The following is a 20,028-nucleotide window of genomic DNA, read 5'->3' as shown; positions in this document are numbered from 1 at the left end:
GTGGCGTATATGTTCTACGCCCGGAAGTTAAGCTGAGGATGCTGCAAGTAAAGGATGCCAACCCCAGGCAGAGGCCCACGGTTCCTGGACCGCGGGCTCGGTGCTGATGCTGTCACTGTCTTCTGTTTCTTTAGCTGGCCCCTCTAGCCGGCGTGGAGGTTTCTGTTTCTCCTACTAGAGTGAGGCACCAGTCTTCTGTACCGCTGCCTTCTCATGAGCCAAATAATCAATTTAGGGCTGATAAAAATATAGTGACGCCCTAACCGGTTTGGCTCAGTGGACAGAGCGTCTGCCTGCAGACTGAAAGGTCCCAGGTTGGATTCCGGTCAAGGGCATGTACCTGGGTTGCGGGCACATCCCCAGTAGGAGGTGTGCAGGAAGCAGCTGATGGATGCGTCTCTCTCATCGATGTTTCTAACTCTCTATCCCTCTCTCTTCCTCTCTGTAAAAAATCAATAAAATATATAGTAAAAAAAAATAGTGAGAGCTTGTTTATAACAAGACCTAATATTTATGGCATACTTACTGCCTACCAGATACTCTGCTAAAAAGCATTTTATGTCCGGCTGGCATGGCTCAGTGGTTGAGCATCGACCTATGAACCAGGAGGTCACGGTTCGATTCCAGATCAGGGTACATGCCCCGGTTGCGAGCTCCATCCCCAGTGTGGGGCCTTCAGGAGGCAGCCAATCAATGATGATTCTCTTTCATCATTGACGTTTCTATCTCTCTCCCTCTCCCTTCTTCTCTGAAATCAATTTAAAAAATGTGTGTGTGTGTTTAAAAGCTTTTTATACTTGTCACCTTATTTATTCTTCACAACAACCAAATAAGATAGGGAACTATCGCTACCCCCGTTTGACAGCTGGGAAAATGAGTCTCTCAGAAGTTAAGCGACGTGCCCGGATCTTCCTTAAAATTCTAGCCATAGTAGCCCCCCAGCCATCCCGGCTGGGAAGCCATGAGCGTAAGTGAAGCAGAGATGAGCTGCCCCCTTCCATTCCCTCCGGGGAAGCCCCTTGCTGGTGTGGAAGTTATTTCAAATAAAGACTTCGGCTAGAAATGTCCGTTCCCTTTACACTTCCCATTAGAGCCTCTGCCCTATTTCCTCCTTGGAAGTCTCTGCTTCAAGGGGGCAGGGGAGCAGGGAATTCATGATGGCAGAGGAGAGGAAAGAGGTGATTGTAGTCTCAGCCTCCTTCCCCTGCAGCCGTGGGAGGAGAGGGAAGAGGGAGGTGGGTGGAGCAGCAACCTGTAGATGCAGGGCCCTTCCTGTGCCCTAGTCACGGGGCTGTGAGAGCCCCGCCATCTGGTGGCCCAGTAGAAAGAGCAGCTGCTGGTACAACAGGCAGTCCAGGGGTCCTGTCCCAGCTCGGCCACTGGCTGGCCAGGTGGCCTTGGGTGGGTAGCCGTACTTCCCATACCATCTGCTATGAGGCTTGAGTACCAGGCAGGGGAGTGTTTCCTGAGCCTGGCAGAGCAGATGCCCAGCTTCCCCTCTCCTGCCCACTCATTCGTCCTGGGGGAAAGCACATGCCCTCAGGGCTCTCGGGCCAAAGGAATCAAGACCTGGGGATGGGAAGGGGGCCTGCACGGGGCCGGAGATGGGCTTCTCCAGGTCGAAGTCTGATTGTGGATACAGTCACATGCACCTTGTTATTTTGGGCTTTTATGTGTATCTGTATGAATGTATGTTTTTATTGATTTTTAGAGGGGTGAAGCGATAGAAACATTGATGAGAGAGAAACATTGATTGGCTGCCTCCTGCATGCCACCCACTGGGGATTGGGCCTTCAATCCATGCACTTGCTCCAACTGGGAATAGAGCCGGCGACCTTTTGGTTTATGGGTCCACACTCAACCACTGGGCCACACCGGCCGGGCTGTTTGGGGCTTTTAGACTGGGCTTCAGGGCTGGAAGCACCAATACAAGCGGGGCCTGCTTTCCCACCGTTGGAGGGGAGTGGAGGGGAGGGGAGGGGAGGGAAGGGGAGACGCAGGCCCAGGGGAGCGGTTCCTTCTTGGAATCAGCTGAGGGCTCCTCTGCAGCCGGCTGGGGGCTCTGGGTTCTTACCTTGCCACCCTGATCCCCAGGGGCGTGGCTGCAGCCATGGTAACAAAAAAGGCCCTTTAGAGTAGCCCCTTGGAGAAACGGAGGCACTGAACCCGGAAGTGGACTTCTTTGCCTTCAGATTTTACTTTTCCTCCCTTCTCTGTCCCCTGGGCCTGCTTGCCCTCCACAGACCAACTGGACATCCCACGTGTGGGCCACAGACGGGCCGGCTCTGGGTCTAATCATAGCAGTGGGTGGGCCCCAGTTTAACCCAACACTAGCAATTGCCCAATTTAAGAAATACACCGATTCTCTGATTGAAGAACGTTGCCAAAGCATTCTCGAGGTAGGGCATGGCGATGGGAGGCACCCCTCTGCAGCGGCCGGCCTGTTGTGGCCCCAGCCCCAGCCTTGGGTAAGGCTGCTGACTCAAAGCCCAGCCCGATCCTTAGGGATGGGGACAAACCCAGGCTGGGGGCTGGGGGCGGGAGGTGGGGGAGGGGGGCAGATAATGTGCAGCTGGTCTCCTGCGCGCCAACACCGACTCCCCGGGGCCTGGACAGCTCTGCTTCCTAAAGCCCCGTGAGAACGGGCTGTGCTGCCAGAGAATGGCCGCCCGCCAGAGCCTGGTTCTCTCGGGGCCTGTCCCGCACACGCTGAGCCACTTCCAATAGGTGCGGACAGAATGGATTCGTTTTCCTTTTGAAGACAGGCCCACCACCAGGTGCCCGCCGCCGGCCGCCATGGCAGGTTAAAAAACACCAGGGCCATATTTCTGGTGCCTCAGTGTACCCCCCACGGAGAAGTGAAATGTCAGTGGAGCAAATTACCGACTGAATGCATTGGAATCTATAAATATTAAATTGCTCTGGCTTCCACTTGCCCGTGTCCAATTAAAGCCCGGTGGGCTCCAGGAGACAGGCGCTGGTTAGTGCGCGCTGGGCTGGAGAGGCAAGTGTCCCCAAAGGGCAGGGCTGAGGCTGACTCTGTGGGCTGTGGTCGTGGGGGTGGCCCCGGCTGGAGGAGAAGCAGCGGTGCAAAGAGCAGGAGGTGGAAAACCCCGATGCAACTGGAACCCAGGATGGGGTTGCTCTGATTTTCTGTCTGCAGCTCTGTGGGTGGGGGTGGGGCGTGCAGGGAGCTATGTGTGGCATTTGTTACCCCGGCCCAGGACTCTCATGTGAGGGTGGCTGCCTTGCTCCCTCCAGGGACTGGACCCCTCAGAGCAGGTACTGGAATGCCCCCAGGCTGCAGGACTGGAATTGGGGGGTGGGGCTGCCACCTTCCCAGGCAGCAGGGCTGGAGTTGGGCCACTGGCCCCCTGGGCAGCCAGCTGTCCTCCTCCTGTCCTGCTGCCGCCCGGCCCCAGGCTCCTCCCCGACACAGGCCCCGCCTCTGTGTGACGCCCACGGCATGGTTGGTTTGTGTTGGTTTGGCGTCTGTACACTGCCTGGGAGCGTGTGTTCACACCATCAGTCACGGTCGGACTCCTGGCAGGTGGGGCAGCGTTTCCTGCCTCTTAGGGATCGTTTAGGATTTACCGACTGCTTCCCTGTGCCAAGACCCTGTGCGATGTTCTTTGAATACACAGCTCGTTGATCTTTGCACAGTGGGGTGAGGTGGGAACTGCAGGACATCCGCCCCGTGGCGCAGAGGGGAGAGGGACTTGCTCGGGGTCCGTGGAGAAGGTGTGTGCAGACCCAGCGGAGTTCCGCGGCTGATCAGGGGCTGGGCCCGATCCCATCCGAGGCTTTCCTGAGCCTCTGCCTCGTCCCGGGTCCTCCTGTGCCCTCTGGGTGGGAGCTGCCCCTCCTGCGGGCGGTGGCCACCCCAGCTCTCTCTCTTGCAGGCATCCCCACCCTCATCGTGCTGGACCCGCAGGGGGAGGTGATCACGCGGCAGGGGCGGGTGGAGGTGCTGAACGACGCGGACTGCAGGGAGTTCCCGTGGCACCCCAAGCCCGTGCTGGAACTGTCCGACTCCAACGCCGTGCAGCTCAACGAGGGCCCCTGCCTCGTCCTTTTTGTAGGTATGAAGCTCAGCGGGGTCCCAGGGTGGGCGGGACCGACCCACCTCACGTGGGAGAGTCTGTCCCTACAGCTTCTTTCTGTCACAGAACAATGCGGAGCCTGGGCCTTTGTCTCTCCCTGCAGCCTTGCTTTTGACCCCAATGATTTATTCATGGCTCCCCTGTAGGAGGGGTTCTGGGAGCTGCCGCTGTGCTGTCCTTCCTAGCTGCTCCCGACCGCCAGCTGGGAAGCATAGGTCAGGCCCGGCCCCCATGAACAGGCCCATTGTTGGAAGAAGGTGGGGCTGCACCGCGCAGCTGCCGGGCTCAGGCTCCCCCCGCCCGCCCTCGCCCCTCGGGCTGCTGCTGCTGCTGGTCACCTGTGTTCTGGCCAAATGGCCGGGTCTGCGGGGCTCTCCCAGCCTCAGGTGGCATCTGTGTGGCCAACCGCCCCTCTCCGTCTCCCCTGTGTGGCTCACTCTGGCGCTCGATGGGTGGCTGCTGTGAGAGGCAGGAGGGCACAGGAAGATGGACTTGGCTCCCTGCAGCCCCATGAGGTGACAGATGCCTTTTGCTAACAGAGCAACTGCTGCCCAAGACCCACCTCAGCCTCTGCCTGGGGACTCGCTGCTCAGCTCCAAGTAACTTTGGGTCCTAGGAGCATGGCTGAGAGGCCGCCATGCCCACTCAGCGATGTGGGTTTGGGGATGTGTGCAACTCCCACCCCTGTTCTCTGGAGGTCTGGTTTGGAGACCCTCCGGGAAGGGGGCCACACACAGACTCGGAAATTCTTGAGCACACCCACTGCAGGCTGGTCCTGTGCTTTGAGGACAGAGGCTGTCTGTCCAGAGGCTGTCTGTCCGGGAAAGATGGCCTGGGGCTTTCCCCGCCTGCTACAGGCTCCCACACCTTTGTCCCGGGGCTGGGAAACAGTTCTGAACTGAGGGACAACTGGGAACCTCACTGGCCACCTGCAGATGTGGAAAGAGAGTCCCAGAGAAGCCAGGCGAGTTCCAGCATCACAGCGAATTAGACGTGGATCTAGAGTCCCACAGGATCTGCGCGCTGCAGGCCCCTCGAGCTGTGTGGCATTTCTGGGTGAAAGTCGCCTGCTGGCACCTGCTGCCCCTACCCCCCAGCTCTGATGTCACTGTTGTTCTCAGTTACAGGGTTCAGCGGGGTGAGCCCGGGGCCCGGTGTGTGGCTGCTCTTGGAGGCAAGGGATGCCCCACAGGGGGCTCTGGGAGCCTCGCTGGGTGGTCTCCAAGCAGCAGCCTGTCCCTCCCAGGCAAGCGGGGCTGTTAGCTGTGCCTCCCCGGGACCACCAGAGCCGCTGGCCAGACCACAGCCCCGCCCACCACCACCACCTCTGCCATTTTCATTAGGAAGTCAGTGATCCGAGTCCCGGCATCTCATTCTGTGACTGAGAGAGACTCTACCGGGGACCTCCAGTCCTGGCTTAGGGGAAGCTTAGCTCCCAAGCTGGGTTTGTGAAGAACTGGAACGTATCACTTTTGCTTGGGGGCGTTAGTGCTACTCAGTGAGGTGAGTTGTTCCTGGGAGCGCAGTGCAGGAGGGCACAGTGTGAGCCGGAGGCCTCCCCCCTGCACAGGAGGCAAGGCCTGTGTCCCCAGGGAATCGCGCCCACTCAGGGGCTGCCCAGGGGGGCGGTCCAGCCCTGGATGCAGGCGCCCTCAGGGGGCACCACTCCTGACAAGCCCTGTGCTCCGGGTCTTTCTCGCCCCATCACAGATTCTGAGGATGATGGGGAGTCCGAGGCGGCCAAGCAGCTGATCCAGCCCATAGCTGAGAAGATCATCGCCAAGTACAAAGCCAAAGAGGAGGAGGCGCCGCTCCTGTTCTTCGTGGCGGGGGAGGTGAGTGCCGCCTGGGCCAGACCAGGGGCCGACCCATGGAACTTGAGTGATGGCCTTTGGGGGACGGTGAAGGGGGCCCTGGGGTCTGGGGTGCCGGTACTTCTGGACGAGCTCACAGACAGGTGAGGCGTAAAAAGGTGTGTCGTGGAAAACCGCCTCCCGCCTGGCTGCCTCCTCCTTCCTTCTCCCGCTCAGCGGCCTCCGAGCTGCAGGGCGCCTCCCAGGCAGAGCCCTCTCTGCAGCCACCAAGACCGCGGTCCACACTCCCTCCCTGGGGCTGGGTCGGAACCAGGCCCTTGCTGCTTTACAGAGTGTCTGCTAGGTCAGCCCCGCCTCACCGGCTTTTCCCAGTGAGCTTTTCCCAGGACAGGGTTCCCGCCGGGGCCATGCTCTGACCTGAAGTCCCAGCCAGCCAGGGAGGGTGCGAGGCTGGAAACTGCCCACATCCCCCTCTCTCAAGGCCTGTCTCATGAAGTTGGGCTGGACGGAGCGGAGGACTTCTCCAGGGTAAGAAGGCAGGGCCCTTCACTGGCCACCTCCAGCAGGCGCCTGCCTCCTCCTGAGACACAGGAGGCTCCGCCCTGCAGGCTGGGAGTCTGCAAGGTGGGGTCAGCGCAGGCGCCCTACCTTGGTTCCCCTCCTCAGGAGCCATCTCTGCACATGCTCCGCCGCCTCCCCAATCCAGCCGGGCACCGGCCACACGCCGGTTATTGGCAGACACTTTTTGAAGCCCCGGGGCCTCCTTCCGCCCATCGGTACCCCGTTGGTCAGAGCCCATGCTTATTTCAGGCTGTATTTGGATCCCAGGAGAGGCAGCAGTGCACCCATTCATCACCCCCTCAATAGCCTCCCCTGCTAAGCCCTGCCGGGCCCTGCTGGCAGCTGAAGTTCCCCTGCTTGGCCATGGGGTGGAGGGGACAAAGCAGGTTCACAGGCCCTGCCTTGGGGCTACACGAGCCCACTCCACCCAAAGCACAAATGCGGGCTGCTCCGAATTCATTCAACTCTGACCCCGTCCAGACGGCTCCGAGGGAAAAGATGGGTGTAGAACAGAAAGGGCTGGGCTGGGTGGGGCTGGGGCTGGACGGCTCCAGGAGCTGCTGTAGAAATGTGGCTGAAAGGGGACATTTTGTGGGTTTTCTACATACCAGGCACCAAGCCAAGTGCTCCCCCTGTCCGGTCCCATTTGTCCCCCCTCTCTGGCTCGATATAATCCTTGCTGCTTCACAGATGAGGAGAGCATGGCTCGGAGAGGGTGAGATGCTCGTTTCATGCCTCTTGCTCACCAGCATAAGGCCAGGGACACCCCACGCCCTTTCTCGGCAGGGAGACTCCGGTCTTTCGCTCCGTGTAGGATACTAGCCTGTACAATGTATAGTGAGACGGCCGCGGGATGGGTCTGTAGGGTCCGTTTGCTGTTACCTGCCAAATGAGGGTCGGCAGCGTGAAAGGGAATTCCAGATGGCTACCTTGCGAGTCTGTCGCCTGGTCTTTGGATTTCTGTGTTTGTCTTTATACCTAATAAGGCTGCATCTGGTGTCAGGAAAATTCTCCTGGACAGGCCCTGGGAATGTGTGGGAAAGGGTCAGCTTCCTGCTCAGATAAGTACAGCAGCTCGTGTCAACGTCAGTAGTGTCTCTGTAGCCCTGTCTTGCCACCTGGTTCTGCGATGCCTGCCCCCTGAAGCACAGGCTGGGCTGGAGCCCAGATCAGCCTCGGCACAGTGGGGCCGCAAATTTATTGGGAGTTGACTGCAAAAGCAAGTAATCAAAGGACATCACATTTTTTTTTTTTTTTTTTGCAAAGCAGAGGCTTTCGTGCTAATAAAGAAGACTCGCCTGGGGGCTTGGGGTGATGCAGAGAGAATTTTCGGAACCAGCCTCGCCCTCTGCAAGGCAGGGCAGGGCCCACTGCTCCGCACTCTGAGAGCCCGTCTTCCACGGAGGAGGCCCGCTCTTCAGGGTGATGATGGAGTGGGTCCCTCCCACGCCACCTGGGGAACCTGGGCCCAGGGGACTTCCCGCTCTCTTGAAAACTTACGGGTTGTCTCTCCCTTCTGGTGACTTCCAGGATGACATGACCGACTCCCTGCGAGACTACACCAACCTGCCCGAGGCCGCCCCCTTGCTCACCATCCTGGACATGTCAGCCCGGGCCAAGTACGTGATGGACGTGGAGGAGATCACCCCTGCCATTGTGGAGGCCTTTGTGAATGACTTCCTAGCAGAAAAGCTCAAACCAGAGCCCATCTAGTGGGGCTCCGGCCTCGGGAGACATTATTTAAAACTCGGTCTTCTCCTCCTCCTCCTCTCCCCCTTCCTTCCCTCCGCCCATGGACTCTCCCAGCGTGTCCTGAATCACACAACCCAAGTGTCCAACCTCTCTTGTGGTGCCTTGTTTTCTGCATTAACTCCTCAGCCAGCACCCTGGGTGCGCATCCTCTCAGCAGCAGAAGAACCGCCATGTTTGGAGACGCTGCTTGAGATTCGCAGGGTTGCCGTAACCCGGCCAGGGCTGGGGCTGCGTCACTCCCTGTCACCAGGTGTTCCACCGAGCGAGCCTGGGGGACAGCGCGCGGTGCTCTGGCTCACACAGTTCAGTGGCACAGGTGGGGCAGGGACAGGGCCACTGCCTGTCAGGCCTTAGCTGAGAGCTTCTGGTGAGAAAGCCTTTCTAGGTGACTGTCTCGGTCTAGGGAAAACTAGCTTGTCCGTTGGTTCTTGGGCAATTGATCTTGGATCTCAAAGGAAGCTTGTGTTCTTTTCTGGTGAGAAGGAAAAAAAAATAGCTACAGTCATGATTCATGCAGTAATTGCTTCATTTGATTGGGCTCCTACCACGGAGAAGAGCTCTCATTCCTTCCTTATCTTTCTTCCTTGATCTTGACCTTCTCTAAGTTTCTGCCTTCTCCTATGAACAGCCCCCACTAGCTTGGAATTTTGTTAATAAATCCTTCCCCCTTGGACTTCTTCCCAAGGAGATGCACTTGGCCCTGGTTCTTAGAGGAGCACCACCTCCCAGTGCAGACCGCTGACTCAGCCCGGCTCTGGGCCTGGGACCACGGAGCTCTGTTGAGGTGCCCATGCCCACCTCTGGTTACCCCTGTCATTCCCTTTTCTTCTCAAAGCAGAACTAAAAGGAGACAAATTACCAGAAGCATTGCTTTCCCCTAAGAACCTGCAGGAAGAGCTGTGCCCGAGGGTGGGAGTGAGGGCAGAGGACGTGGCCATGAAGAGCAGGCCTTGGACCCACTTGGCTAGACCCTGGTAGTCGGCTCCTTATTTGGGCTGAACTGACCACTAAAAGGAGAATAACATCTGTGTTCTTGGGATTTGTGGCGGAAGGTTTGCCTGGGGACTTGCAGGGTTTTAGCCTCTTTCAACCAGATGTCAGAGTCCTTAAAGCAATCCCAGACCTTCCCCGTGGCCCCACTCATGGCACTCTGCCAGCCAAGACCATGGATTTGGAAAACCCAGCCCCCAGTTAGCTGTAACACCACTGCTCCTTGCCGAATTGGATTGTTGATTTGTAGTTCAGAGGCACAAAATTAGTTGGTAACGAGACTGTTACTCGGTGTCACCAGCCTGAAATGCAATCACCTCGTAAGCAATAAAGCAGGCATCTCTGGACGTTACCAACCACTTGGCCATTCCTGTCCTTAATAACAAACATCTTTTTGCTTGTGGTGCTGTGCTTGTAGGAGGTGGGCAGGGGATGGGACAGAGGAGAGCCTCTCAATTTTCATTGGACACCTGGTGGCTACGTTTCAGAATTGTCGAGAACCCCGAGACCCAACGTGGTCATCTGTCAAATCCTCCGGAAGCCGGAAAGCTCGTTCGGATTAGAGCCCTAGAGGCAGCTCCCTGCTGGAGGCCTGGCCGCCATCTCTCTTGGTTTGACTCGCCTTTGCAGGCGGTGGATTCTCAGAGTAGACATCCCTGTGGACATGTGTGCTCATCCCCTCCCTGGAGGGGAGCAGATGCTCTGAAGCTGGAGAAGTCCAGGTTGGGAAACACAAGGAATCCGGCCCGTGTCTCCCTGCGACGGATGGGGCAGTAGTTGGAGATCCTCACACCCAGCTCTGTCTTAGGGCCGGGGTTTCTCTGGGAACCCTGTCAGTGTCTCCCTTGGGGGGTGGGATGGGGGTAGGGACAAGTTGAGTTTCACCTCCTTAGGAAGATGGGTAAGATTTCTGTCCGTACCCTGTATCGTGATGACCTTGGAAGAAAGGTGGTCTCGTAGCAGCTACTTATCTTCTGGGGCGGAGGGAACAAAGTCCAGTGAAGAGTCCCTGTGAGTCATTGCAGCAGGAAAACATAGGTCATCTGTGGTCCTGTGTCCCGTACAGGGCTGACTGAACTACTTGCCACTAAAGTCAACCAGCTCCTTGGCGCCAGAATCCCCTTCAGAGAGGGGGTGCAGGTTAAGATCGGTGCGAAGCTTCACTAAAATGGTGCGTTAGGGTTATAGAATGGCGACTTTGGGGGGCAATGCGGGGGGAGCAAGACAGTGAAACATCCCTGTCTTGATAGTGCAAGCGATCTTAAAGGTTATTGGTACAGACGAAGTGGGTGGCTTCTTAATTTCCACTAAGCACCTCCAAAATACCTTAAAATTCTTGTCGCTAATTGGAAGCAGGTTAAAACACCAGCTGTCGCGTATTCAGGGGTTTCTGACAGCAGCTAAGGAAACCATGCCCTGCAGCTTGAGGCAGGATGGTGGTTGTAAAAATGCCACCCCCGGGTTCCAGATTGTGCTCACCACAATGACTTCCAGATTCGATTCTATCCGTTTTCACAGCAGAAATGAGGGTATGTGTTTTTTTGTTTGTTTTTTTAAATCTGTCCCCAACAATAAAGATCTGTTTCTTCTAGATTGGTATTACAATGGGCAGTTGCAGATTCCAAAGGGTGACTGAACACCAGCTTCCTTTGTCTCCCTCCTCTCCCCCACCCCCCCACCCCCCCACCTGTACACACACACACACACACACACACACACTCACACACTTGAAATCAATGGCGCCCACTTACCCGAGCACTGGGAGCCAGTACTGCTTTTTTGGCATCAGCCAAGCTTCAAGTGGTAATTTTCAGCCAGACTTTGTTTTTTCCTGTTGCCTAATTAAAGACACCGAAAAGCTGTTCTCTCCTCCTGCTGCCTTTTTGCAGGGCAGCAGACAGAATTCTGCAATGATGTAAAGACTAGGATATGGTCCAGGGACAGATCTGCCGGGTCTCATAGGCTGTTGCTCTGTCACCTGAGAAGAAAGCCACACGTGTGCGCCTGGGCGTGCGAAAGGCGGTACACTTGAATTACAGCGCTGGGGGGGGGGGCGGGGGGGGGCGCTGAGTGAGTGTCTGGTCCATGCCCCTCTGGTCCTGCAGGCACGGGCACACGCACATTCTGTTCTTTCTGTCGTTTGCCCTGGTTAGTGTGGACAGGCCCGTGCTTGCCCCGTAGGACCGGGATGCCACCCAAGGACAGCTTTCCTCAGGGTGCCTCTTTGTGAAACCAGGACCGTCAGAGGCCCAGGCTCAGGAGCTTTCCAGTTCCCTCTCAAGTGGGCCTGACGTGAGCACTCAGCCCCTTTCCCTCTCTGCGGGTACAAACGGGAAGAACATCCCCTGCTTTCCTTCAGGCAGGCCGCTCAAAGGAAAACTCTTTGGGGACAAATGGCTGTTGTTTATTAGCTCCATTATTGGTGCGAATGGTGCATGTGCAAAGGGTGAAACACTTCCCAGGCAACAAAAGGCTTGTATGTAGGGAAATTTTTATATTGGGCCTGCGTTATGGCCAGGGTTTCTCCTACTGGGGAAAATAGGAATTAGGATGTTCTACACACCCCTTGCATGGGAAAGCATGACGTAAATGTGCTTCATTGTCAAGACATAAATATGTCTCGCCCCCTTGGTGTTTGGAGTACTTCCCAAGCCGGGAAGTGTGTTGTTAAATTTGAGTAGGAGTGTTCTGAGGGACTGTTAGGTTTCCGTTCAATAATGTGCCAAAGCCTCTGTCCCCAGGCAGCAGGCCGGTGGGACGCTCAGAGACAGCCGCAAGTCTGGCGCTGGTGCCTCACACCAAGAGGTCACCCACAATGGGCTAGAACTAGGATTCAACAGGAGACAGGATCTCAGGACCAGAAAACACATCTCCTGTGGACATCAGAGGCTCTGGGAGTGCCCGGCCAATCACGAGCCACTGGGCCTGTTGCAATCAGTTGGTGAGTGGTGAGAGGGAGGCTTGGAAGCCAGACCCTGCTGCCGCCAGGCCACCTCCCCAGCCTTTGTTCCCTTCTTGCATTTTAAAGAAGCAGCAGCTTTAGTGATGGTCCTCACCAACTACGAAGCTTCAATTTAAAAGAGCAGCGCTTCCCTACAAAACAAATGCAGTGAGAACAGAACTGATGCTTTGTCATGTGTTCAGGTTTTTCCGACATATGTGGCCTTTGAGCAGCAGCCCTGGCTTCCTGAGCTCGGCTGTTTGCAGAGCTCGGCTTGCAGCTGCTCTCTCAGCTGCTCCAATGCAGCAGGGCAACCTAGTGAGAGACTGCCTCTGCCAGAGCGGTCGTCTGGCTCACACAGTAACCTGGCTGCTAGCTTATTACCTTTGTGTATTAATTGATGAAAAGACAAAAATAAGATCTTCAAGTTTAAGGTGTCTACAAGAGTGTGTTGCCCCCCCCCCCAAAAAAAATATGTAAAAGCTGCAGGAGGGTAGAGGTGGCTTGGCCAAGAGGGGAGCCCTGGGCCCAGCAGGGCAGCCAGGCGTTTTCAGCATTACCCATGGGACCCTGGCTGAGCACTGCTTATGGGGTCTTTGGTGGCAGAACAACAGAAGTGGAGCTAAACGCTGCTCAGCCTGGATGGTGATGACTCTGGTGTTGCTGTTACCCCTGGGGCAAGTGGTAGGTCCCAGGGGGAACCAGTCCCTAGGTCTGTTCATCCTCTGGGCCTTCACTTGGGAGAGCAGCTGTGACTGGGGGAAGGAAACAGGTTTGGGGCGGGGGGCTCTCCCTGCCCAGAAGCTCCAAGCCAAGGGCGAGGCAGTGGTCCCCAGTATGGCCTGGGGATCCCAGTGTTTGCCTGAAGCTGGTTTCTCAGAGGTTCTATTCAAGGGGGCGGGGTTGGGGGGTTGGGTGAGGTGCTAGTTTTGTTTTGCTGTGTCCACTTCTCATTTCTATGCATTTTCTCCTTAGTTTTGGGTCCACTGAGCTCCTATACTTCAAATTCTGCCCGGAGAATGACAATATGGATGAATCTCCAACTTACCTGAGCACAGTGGCTTGCAAAACGCTTCGTGGTGGAGCATTTAAATACTCCATCCTCTTTTCAACTTAAATCCAGGAAAAAGCCTCCCGGCCGGTTGGGAATGGTTTTGAGGTATGGCTGCCACCTTGTGGCAGAATCCTATTACAACTGCTCAAACACAAAGGCGAGGGGTAAGCTCGGCCAACCTTCTGACACCTTTCAGCCAAGCAGTGTTTTGCTTGTCAGATCCTGCTCAGTAGTTATTATTTCCTGGGGAAATGGTGGCAGAGCAGGTGTTGGCCTCAAAATTGAGACTTCAAGATAGCGATTTTCCAATATTACTCAGCAGACAAGAACTTCACGTGCTTCCGCTATAGTCATTTTAAAGAAAGGAAAATGTGCCCTCCCCTTTTAAATTACACCCACAAAAACGCAAAAGGCAATCACTAGGCCTGGTGTATAAGCCATTGACCACAAAGTGAAAGTGCTGTAAAGTTCATTTCCATCTTACACCCAGGATAAAATAGGCTTAGAATTACTGTTTTTCTGAACAAGAACAAGGTATAGCGTTTCTTTCATTTTTATTTTGTAACAAAAGTCAGCAGGAAGCATAACCCAGGGACAGAATTACAGACTGGTTTAATACTGGGCCTGGGCCTCCCTTTAGTGACTTTCTTTAGCACTTTTTCCAAGGTGTTGAGACCAAATGTCAACAGAGGGGTGGCAGTTTTCTGGGCCGCCTCCCAGAGTTAGTGCTGGGCATTGTGGCTCTGAGGCTGGCAGACTGAGCCCCAGGCTTTGTGGGCTCCTCCACTTTCTAAAAGTTGATGGTCGTAATCTGTGGGCCACTTGCATTGGACATTTGGGGGTGGGGGGACCCTAGGCAGGCCCAGACAGACCGGAGCGTGGCACCAGGAACAAAAGTTCTGATAAGCCTTGGAGAGAACCAACCAGATTGTTCCTGCAAAAACTCCTCCCCTCAAACATGCCAAAGCAATCTCCTCTGCCACCTAGGGCATGAGTCAGACTCTCGGTTCTCTTGAAAGGAAGTTTAACCAGGGACCTGGGAAAGCCAAAGGCAAAGGAAGATCTCGGTGCCTCTTGGGAATGCCAGCAACTCGGCCTCCCTGGAAGGAGCAGCTGAAGGGCTCCCAAGGAACCCTAACCATTGTGAGAGCCACTGTGCAGAAGGGATGCAATAAACCACACTGCTCTGGTGGTGTCAACTCCAGCCACATCCTCTGTGGTCACAAAAGCACTGATAGGTCGCACCCTTCAGTTCCGCAGCGACTTAAAGCACAGCAACCACCACCTGCATTTGCCTATTCCTGGTTACACCCAGCTGGCACGTGGCGAGGACCCCGTCAGTCACTCTCTGCTGGGGGTTTGACAGAAGAGCTAGTGTTATGGGCCCAAGGGTCCCTGGCTCTTATCCTCAGAACCTCAGCTTCTCGCCCCTCACAGGAGCCCTCGTTTGCACAGCAACCAGGAATGCTGGCACTTTCCTAAGTTCTGTTCCTCTACGCAGGAGAGGGGATGAATGTAAGTAACTCCAGTCAGTACATTTAACCAAAAGTTACGTAACAGCAGGAAGCAAGTAAAAGGGGGTACAGCTTTCCTCACGGGTGCAGACTAAGCTGAAGATTTTAAAACTGCTTCCTCCTTTTCTAAACAGAGCCCTTAAAAAGATTATCGGCAGAGGTGCTAAGAAGGTATAGTGCCACTTGAACTACGCTGCTTCTACCAGCTGTATCACCAGAAGTGGGAGAGTCGTGTTCTACATGCACAATGGCTGTTTAAGTCAGGGCCGGAACAAATTGCAGAGACTGACACAGCCAGCTGGAAAGGACAGCTGGCTATTGAATGCCATCGCCTGTAGCCTTCACATATATGTAAAAAATTGGGGTGTGAGGGGAATGGGAGATCTCGGGAAGAATCTTGACCTTTGTTATTTTTAAGAATAAGCAAAAATTCAAGGAAATTTCTATTTTTTAATAACCACCCAACAATTTTATACCTCGCTGTTGGGAAGCCATAATGACCAACTCTGCCAGCCTAATGTAGGAGAGCTAGAGACAGCCTCAAACCAAGGATGACTTCCACGTCCCCTCTCAGGGGTAACTAACTCCTGTCCCTGCTCAAGTGTTCCGCCCTGAGCCGCAGTTGTCTTCTCCCTTCAAAAAGGAGGATGCTGGCAGCCATGGCCGAGTTCAGGCTGTCCACACCAGGCACTACAGGGATCAGCAGCCTCTTGCCCCCGGTGCTCTCAGCCAACTGCAGGGACTCCAAGCTCAAGCCATGCGTCTCCCCACCTATGACCACTGCTGCTGGGGCCTCTGTCCAGTCCAAGTCGTAACTCTGGACCTCAAGTTCAGGGAGCCAGTCTTTGCTGGCTCCAGTTTCTAGATCCTCCTCCTCGTCTTCCTCATATTTGTGAATCTTTGAGAGTTGTTGGTCACAGATCCAGCCATGGTCACTGGCTTTATTAGATTTCTGGGCCTGGGTATAAAGGCCACAGTTGTCTGCCACGTAGACCCGGGTATCGTCAGGCAAGTACTTGGGCACTGTTTCCCAGTCCAGGTTGTTGACGATGGGCACCTGGAAATGCGCACCCATACCTGCCCGCAGCACTTTGGGCTCCCAGGGATCCACACAGCCTAGAAAATAAAAGAGGATCTAATTAAGATTACAAACCTTCCCAGACGAGGGGACTTTCAAGTAAACTGGATTAATTCTGGATCAGGAGATAAAGCAAAAAATCTCCTACTGTAGGTTCTTGATAGCTGGCACCGCTGCCTCCCCCATATGGCACTATCCAGCAATGGGACTGTAGGAGGAATTCCGGCTAGTGCCCAAACAGACTTTATTCATCCCTTCAACATTCACACCTGCCAGACATTGTATGGGAGATGCAAGAGCATTTAAAGTCCCCCACCTCAGCGAGCTCATGATACAGAAGCAGCATGAAAAGGGTAACTAACAGAAAAACCCTTGCACAAAGGACTACCAGGAAAAACACCCCAGAGACATGACACTGAGCTGGATCTTGAACGATAAGAGGATCTTGTCGGAGAAAGAAAGGCCCAGGGAGAGGTCAAAGCTACAGAAGGGGGAAGAGTGCCACAGCCCAAACACTGTAAGTCAGGTGGGTTAGGTGTGGTGGGAGATAAGATAGGAGGCAGGGAAGGACCAATGTAAAGGCAGCAGGGTATGAGCTCAGGATTTTATCCAGAAGACAAATGACATTGAAGGATTTTAAAGAGAATAGTGACAGAATCTGGTTTATGTTTTAGAAAGAGGCATTTGGCTTCAATGCTGAATCTGATTGGAGCAGGGAAGATACTAGAGATGGAGAAATCAGATTGGAGGCAATTACAGTAATCCAGGGAGAACCAAGGCAACAGCCTTGTCCTTCACATACACACCTGCTCTTACAACAAGAAGGCTAAACCATCTACTCTCTTACGTACAGGCACGTGCTCAGCCCAACAACTTCTCTGTACTGGCAGATCCTTCACCTTTCCTAGGACCATGTGCTGGAACAGACAGCAGGACCAGGGCACCACAAACCTACCATCCTCCTCATTAGCACAAGTCTCCTCACTACAAGTTATTTTAAAAAGGGGCCCAGATTCATGAGGAGAGCCATCTAGTGTGACCCCTCTATTTGGTGGGGGAGTACAGGGCAAGATGAGATTTCCTCCATCCACATGTCCTCAATACTATGCACCACACCAAGTGTTCCCTACTCTTCCTACCACTCATACACAGCCCCCAGCACCATTGTGAAATCATCACTTGGGTTATATAGGAACATTTCCAAAACCACACCTACTCTCAGAACTCTCACCAATTGGGCAGGTAAGTGGGTACTGATGATGGAGCCCAAGCACCCAGCTCTCACACTGGCAGAGAAATGCACTCCAACGTGCGACTGGGGGAAAAGTTAAAAGAGGAATTTAGGCAAGTCTCAGCAATGGGTACCAATTTTAGTTTACACTGAAAGGTAACCTGAGTATTTCTGATGAATGATCCTCTCCTTCCCACCCTCCCCTAAGTTGTAATAGGCATTTTAGGCTTGTCCCAACTGTTAGGCAAGTCTGTTTAGAACCAAACTTACTAATCCCCATTTCTAATGAGGAGACAGGAAAAAAATGTAACGCGGCTAATTTGTGTCGTGGGGTGCTTCTGAGGCTAAGGGAAATGTATCACAATTTCATAATCGCACTCTGTTGAAATAATTTCCTTTCACAGGATTCAGAATGTCAAAGAATTAGAATGGTCTCATATACCCAACAATTTGAAAACTCAAGATCATTAAATAAAGGACTTGAAATCAAAAATTAAAACTAGCATCTACTTCTTTCCCTGACTGATTTTAAGTTTTTTCTTTAATAACTTAGCAGGTGTCAAAATAATTTTAAAAGATAATCAACATATACTGAATTGCTATGTGCCAGGTACAATGCCAAGTACTGTCTGTGCATTATGTCACTTGATCCTCAAAACTTGATCCTACCTTCCATGTAGATTCTGTTTTCATACCCACATTATCGAGGAGGAAACTGACACTCAGAATTTCACTCAGACGTGTAGCTAATGAGGAGCAGACCCAAGATTCAAATCCAGGCATGTCTGCCCAGAGCCAGCTCACTGACAAATGGCCACCCAGTCACAGCTCTTACCTTTGGTGAGTAATACTTTGCTGCAACCTGCCCCAGCAGCAGATCTCAGAATCGTCCCCAGGTTCCCAGGGTCTCGGAGGTTGTCACAAATCAACAATAAGGGCAGGGAATGGAGAAGCTGAGTCGCCGGGAATGTCATCTTAACGTGATCAGGTTTGGCAAAAATCCCTGAGGAAACAAAACAGGAAGTTCACCTGTCTAATGTAGACATGGGGAATAATTAGACTTTTCATTTGTTTCTCACTACCTATATTCTTAATTACTTGAATACATTCTGGTTGAAAAAATTCAAAGAGGAAGTCCTACCAGTGATCCCCCGCATAAGTGCTTTCAACCTTGAAGTGTACTGTATACTTTCAGAACTTGTTCCATGCAGCTACCTACATATGTGCACACCTACCCACACAGAGGTGCTTTTATTCTTTTACAAAACAAATCATACTCAGTATTATCCTGTAATCTACTTACCCAAGTCTCTAACGCATCTTTGAGAACTTACCAAGTCAATACATTTGGAGCTATCTTATTCTTTTAAGTGCTGCTTCTTGTTTTGTAACTTGAATGTACTACGTTTATTTAAATCTTCAACGGACTGACATTGAGGATATTTTTCAATTTCCCCTATTATAAACAACCCTGCAATAAACATCCCTGGACGCCTCTCTGTGCACACGTCTAAACATTTCCCTAGGAAAAACTCCCTTCTAAGTGAAACGAGTAAATGGTGTGTGTACACTGCTCGTGGTAACTGATACTGCCCGCCCCCCCCACAAGCCTTCCAGCTCATTCACACCAAGAACACCTACTCGTGCATCCCTGTACCTACCCTATCAATGACGTCACGGCTACCTACACTATCAATGACGTCACGGCTACGTAAACCCTTACGTCAGATTCAAGCAAAGGAAGACAAGGCTTCCTGTTCCGTGGGCTAAACAGGGCAGTCCATTGGCGCTCAGACCCGCTTCTAGAACAAGGGAGCCAGCGACAGGTATCAGCACACGGGCAGGGGTTTTGTGGAAATGGGTGGCTAAATCTTTTGGCAAACGTTTCCCTAAGTTTTAGCTGGACATTAAAGGTTGAAGAAATGACCTAAAAAAAAAATGTGTGAGGAATAAAGGGCCGTAATACAAATGATGATGGCTTCACTTTCCACTAACGATACTAGAAGATGCACGATTTATAGAAGATGTGAGAACTCTCTTTTCCTGGGCATCTTCAGTAACACTTTGAATCTGGTTTAAATAAAATGTGTTCCCCCCAAGACAAGCATGAACGCACCACCCCAGGCCTCTACTGCTGGTGACACACCGCGCAGCCACTGACCCATGATTCCTTGCGGCGTCACTAGGTCGGACCATTCCTTGATATCCTCAAACTTCACCTTAACGAGGCGGACCCCCTTCAGCTTATCGGCGGGCAGCTCCCTCAGGTAGTCCAGGCGGCTGAAGAAGAACATTTTGGGCACAGCGCCGGCCTTGAGGGCGTCCGCGATCAGCCGGCGGCCTTCCAGCAGGATCTTCCCTTGCTTTTCCCGGAATGTCCTGGACTTGACGACCGTCATCACGTTTCTGGGGGCGGAAACACAGAGACTGGCAATGAGCATGCATTCCCGACTCGGAGGAACGCCTCGTCCTAACGGACAGGGGGCCCGCGCTGCCCTCCGTGCGTGACCAAAGCCAGCGGGTGGTGCTGGAGCAGGTCCTCCGCCGGAGGAGAGAGGGTCAGGCCCGCTGGGAGGCGGGAAGGGAGACCGGGACACTGCGTCCACGCGGTTTAGGAACACGTCACCTCAGCCTTTTGTCCCCGGGGAAGGCCTTATCGTAGCGAAGCCCCGACTCTTCCCAGGTGCTGGGCGTCTGGGCTGGGGGCTCCTGAGGCGCCTGTTGCGGTCGCTGCACGTGGGGACTGGCCTCGGCCGCCGCCTTCCGGGGCCGCTTCCCGGGGCCGGGCTTCCGGTCCACCACCTCTCCGGACGGAAACAGCACTTTCACGGGGCTCCGCCGCAGCGCCCGGACCCAGCGCCGGGCGTCGAGGTCCCAAGCCTGGACCGCCGGCAGCAACGGCCGCGGGGCCCATCCCACGCCCTTCACCAGGATCGCCATCTTCCCCGGCGCCGGGGGGGCTGCGTCACGAAAGTGCGCCGGCGGCGCGC

At 54.1% G+C, this 20,028-nt stretch overlaps 2 protein-coding genes across 6 annotated transcripts in view; one reads left to right on the top strand and one right to left on the bottom strand.

Moving 5' to 3' along the window:
* Positions 1-8,738, top strand: part of NXN (nucleoredoxin) — a 148,927-nt gene extending 140,189 nt beyond the window's left edge. For 2 of the 3 annotated variants that reach the window (XM_059669233.1, XM_059669230.1), the window contains exons 6-8: positions 3,903-4,082; positions 5,814-5,938; positions 8,009-8,738. In XM_059669233.1, coding sequence (XP_059525216.1) covers positions 3,903-4,082; positions 5,814-5,938; positions 8,009-8,191 — 488 coding nt within the window. In that variant the 3' untranslated portion in view covers positions 8,192-8,738. The remainder of the gene's footprint in view (positions 1-3,902; positions 4,083-5,813; positions 5,939-8,008) is intronic. The other variant, XM_059669232.1, reaches the window with a different exon arrangement.
* Positions 8,739-13,922: 5,184 nt separating this feature from the next.
* Positions 13,923-19,978, bottom strand: MRM3 (mitochondrial rRNA methyltransferase 3). Of its 3 annotated transcripts, XM_059669234.1 has the most exons (4): positions 19,665-19,978; positions 19,200-19,444; positions 17,874-18,041; positions 13,923-15,845 (listed from the first exon to the last, which is right to left on the bottom strand). In XM_059669234.1, the coding sequence occupies exons 1-4, from the start codon at positions 19,976-19,978 to the stop codon at positions 15,310-15,312; spliced, it is 1,263 nt and encodes a 420-aa protein (XP_059525217.1). In that variant the 3' UTR covers positions 13,923-15,309. The 3 variants fall into 3 exon arrangements, with proteins under 3 accessions (XP_059525217.1, XP_059525218.1, XP_059525219.1); XM_059669235.1 differs by having other exon boundaries at positions 19,258-19,802; XM_059669236.1 differs by lacking the exons at positions 19,200-19,444; positions 19,665-19,978 and adding an exon at positions 18,835-18,953.
* Between the last annotated feature and the right edge of the window lie 50 nt (positions 19,979-20,028).

Source organism: Myotis daubentonii, chromosome 16 (genome assembly GCF_963259705.1).
Source record: "Myotis daubentonii chromosome 16, mMyoDau2.1, whole genome shotgun sequence".
NCBI classification, from domain to species: Eukaryota; Metazoa; Chordata; class Mammalia; order Chiroptera; family Vespertilionidae; genus Myotis; species Myotis daubentonii.
This window is presented reverse-complemented; position numbering and strand designations above follow the sequence as displayed.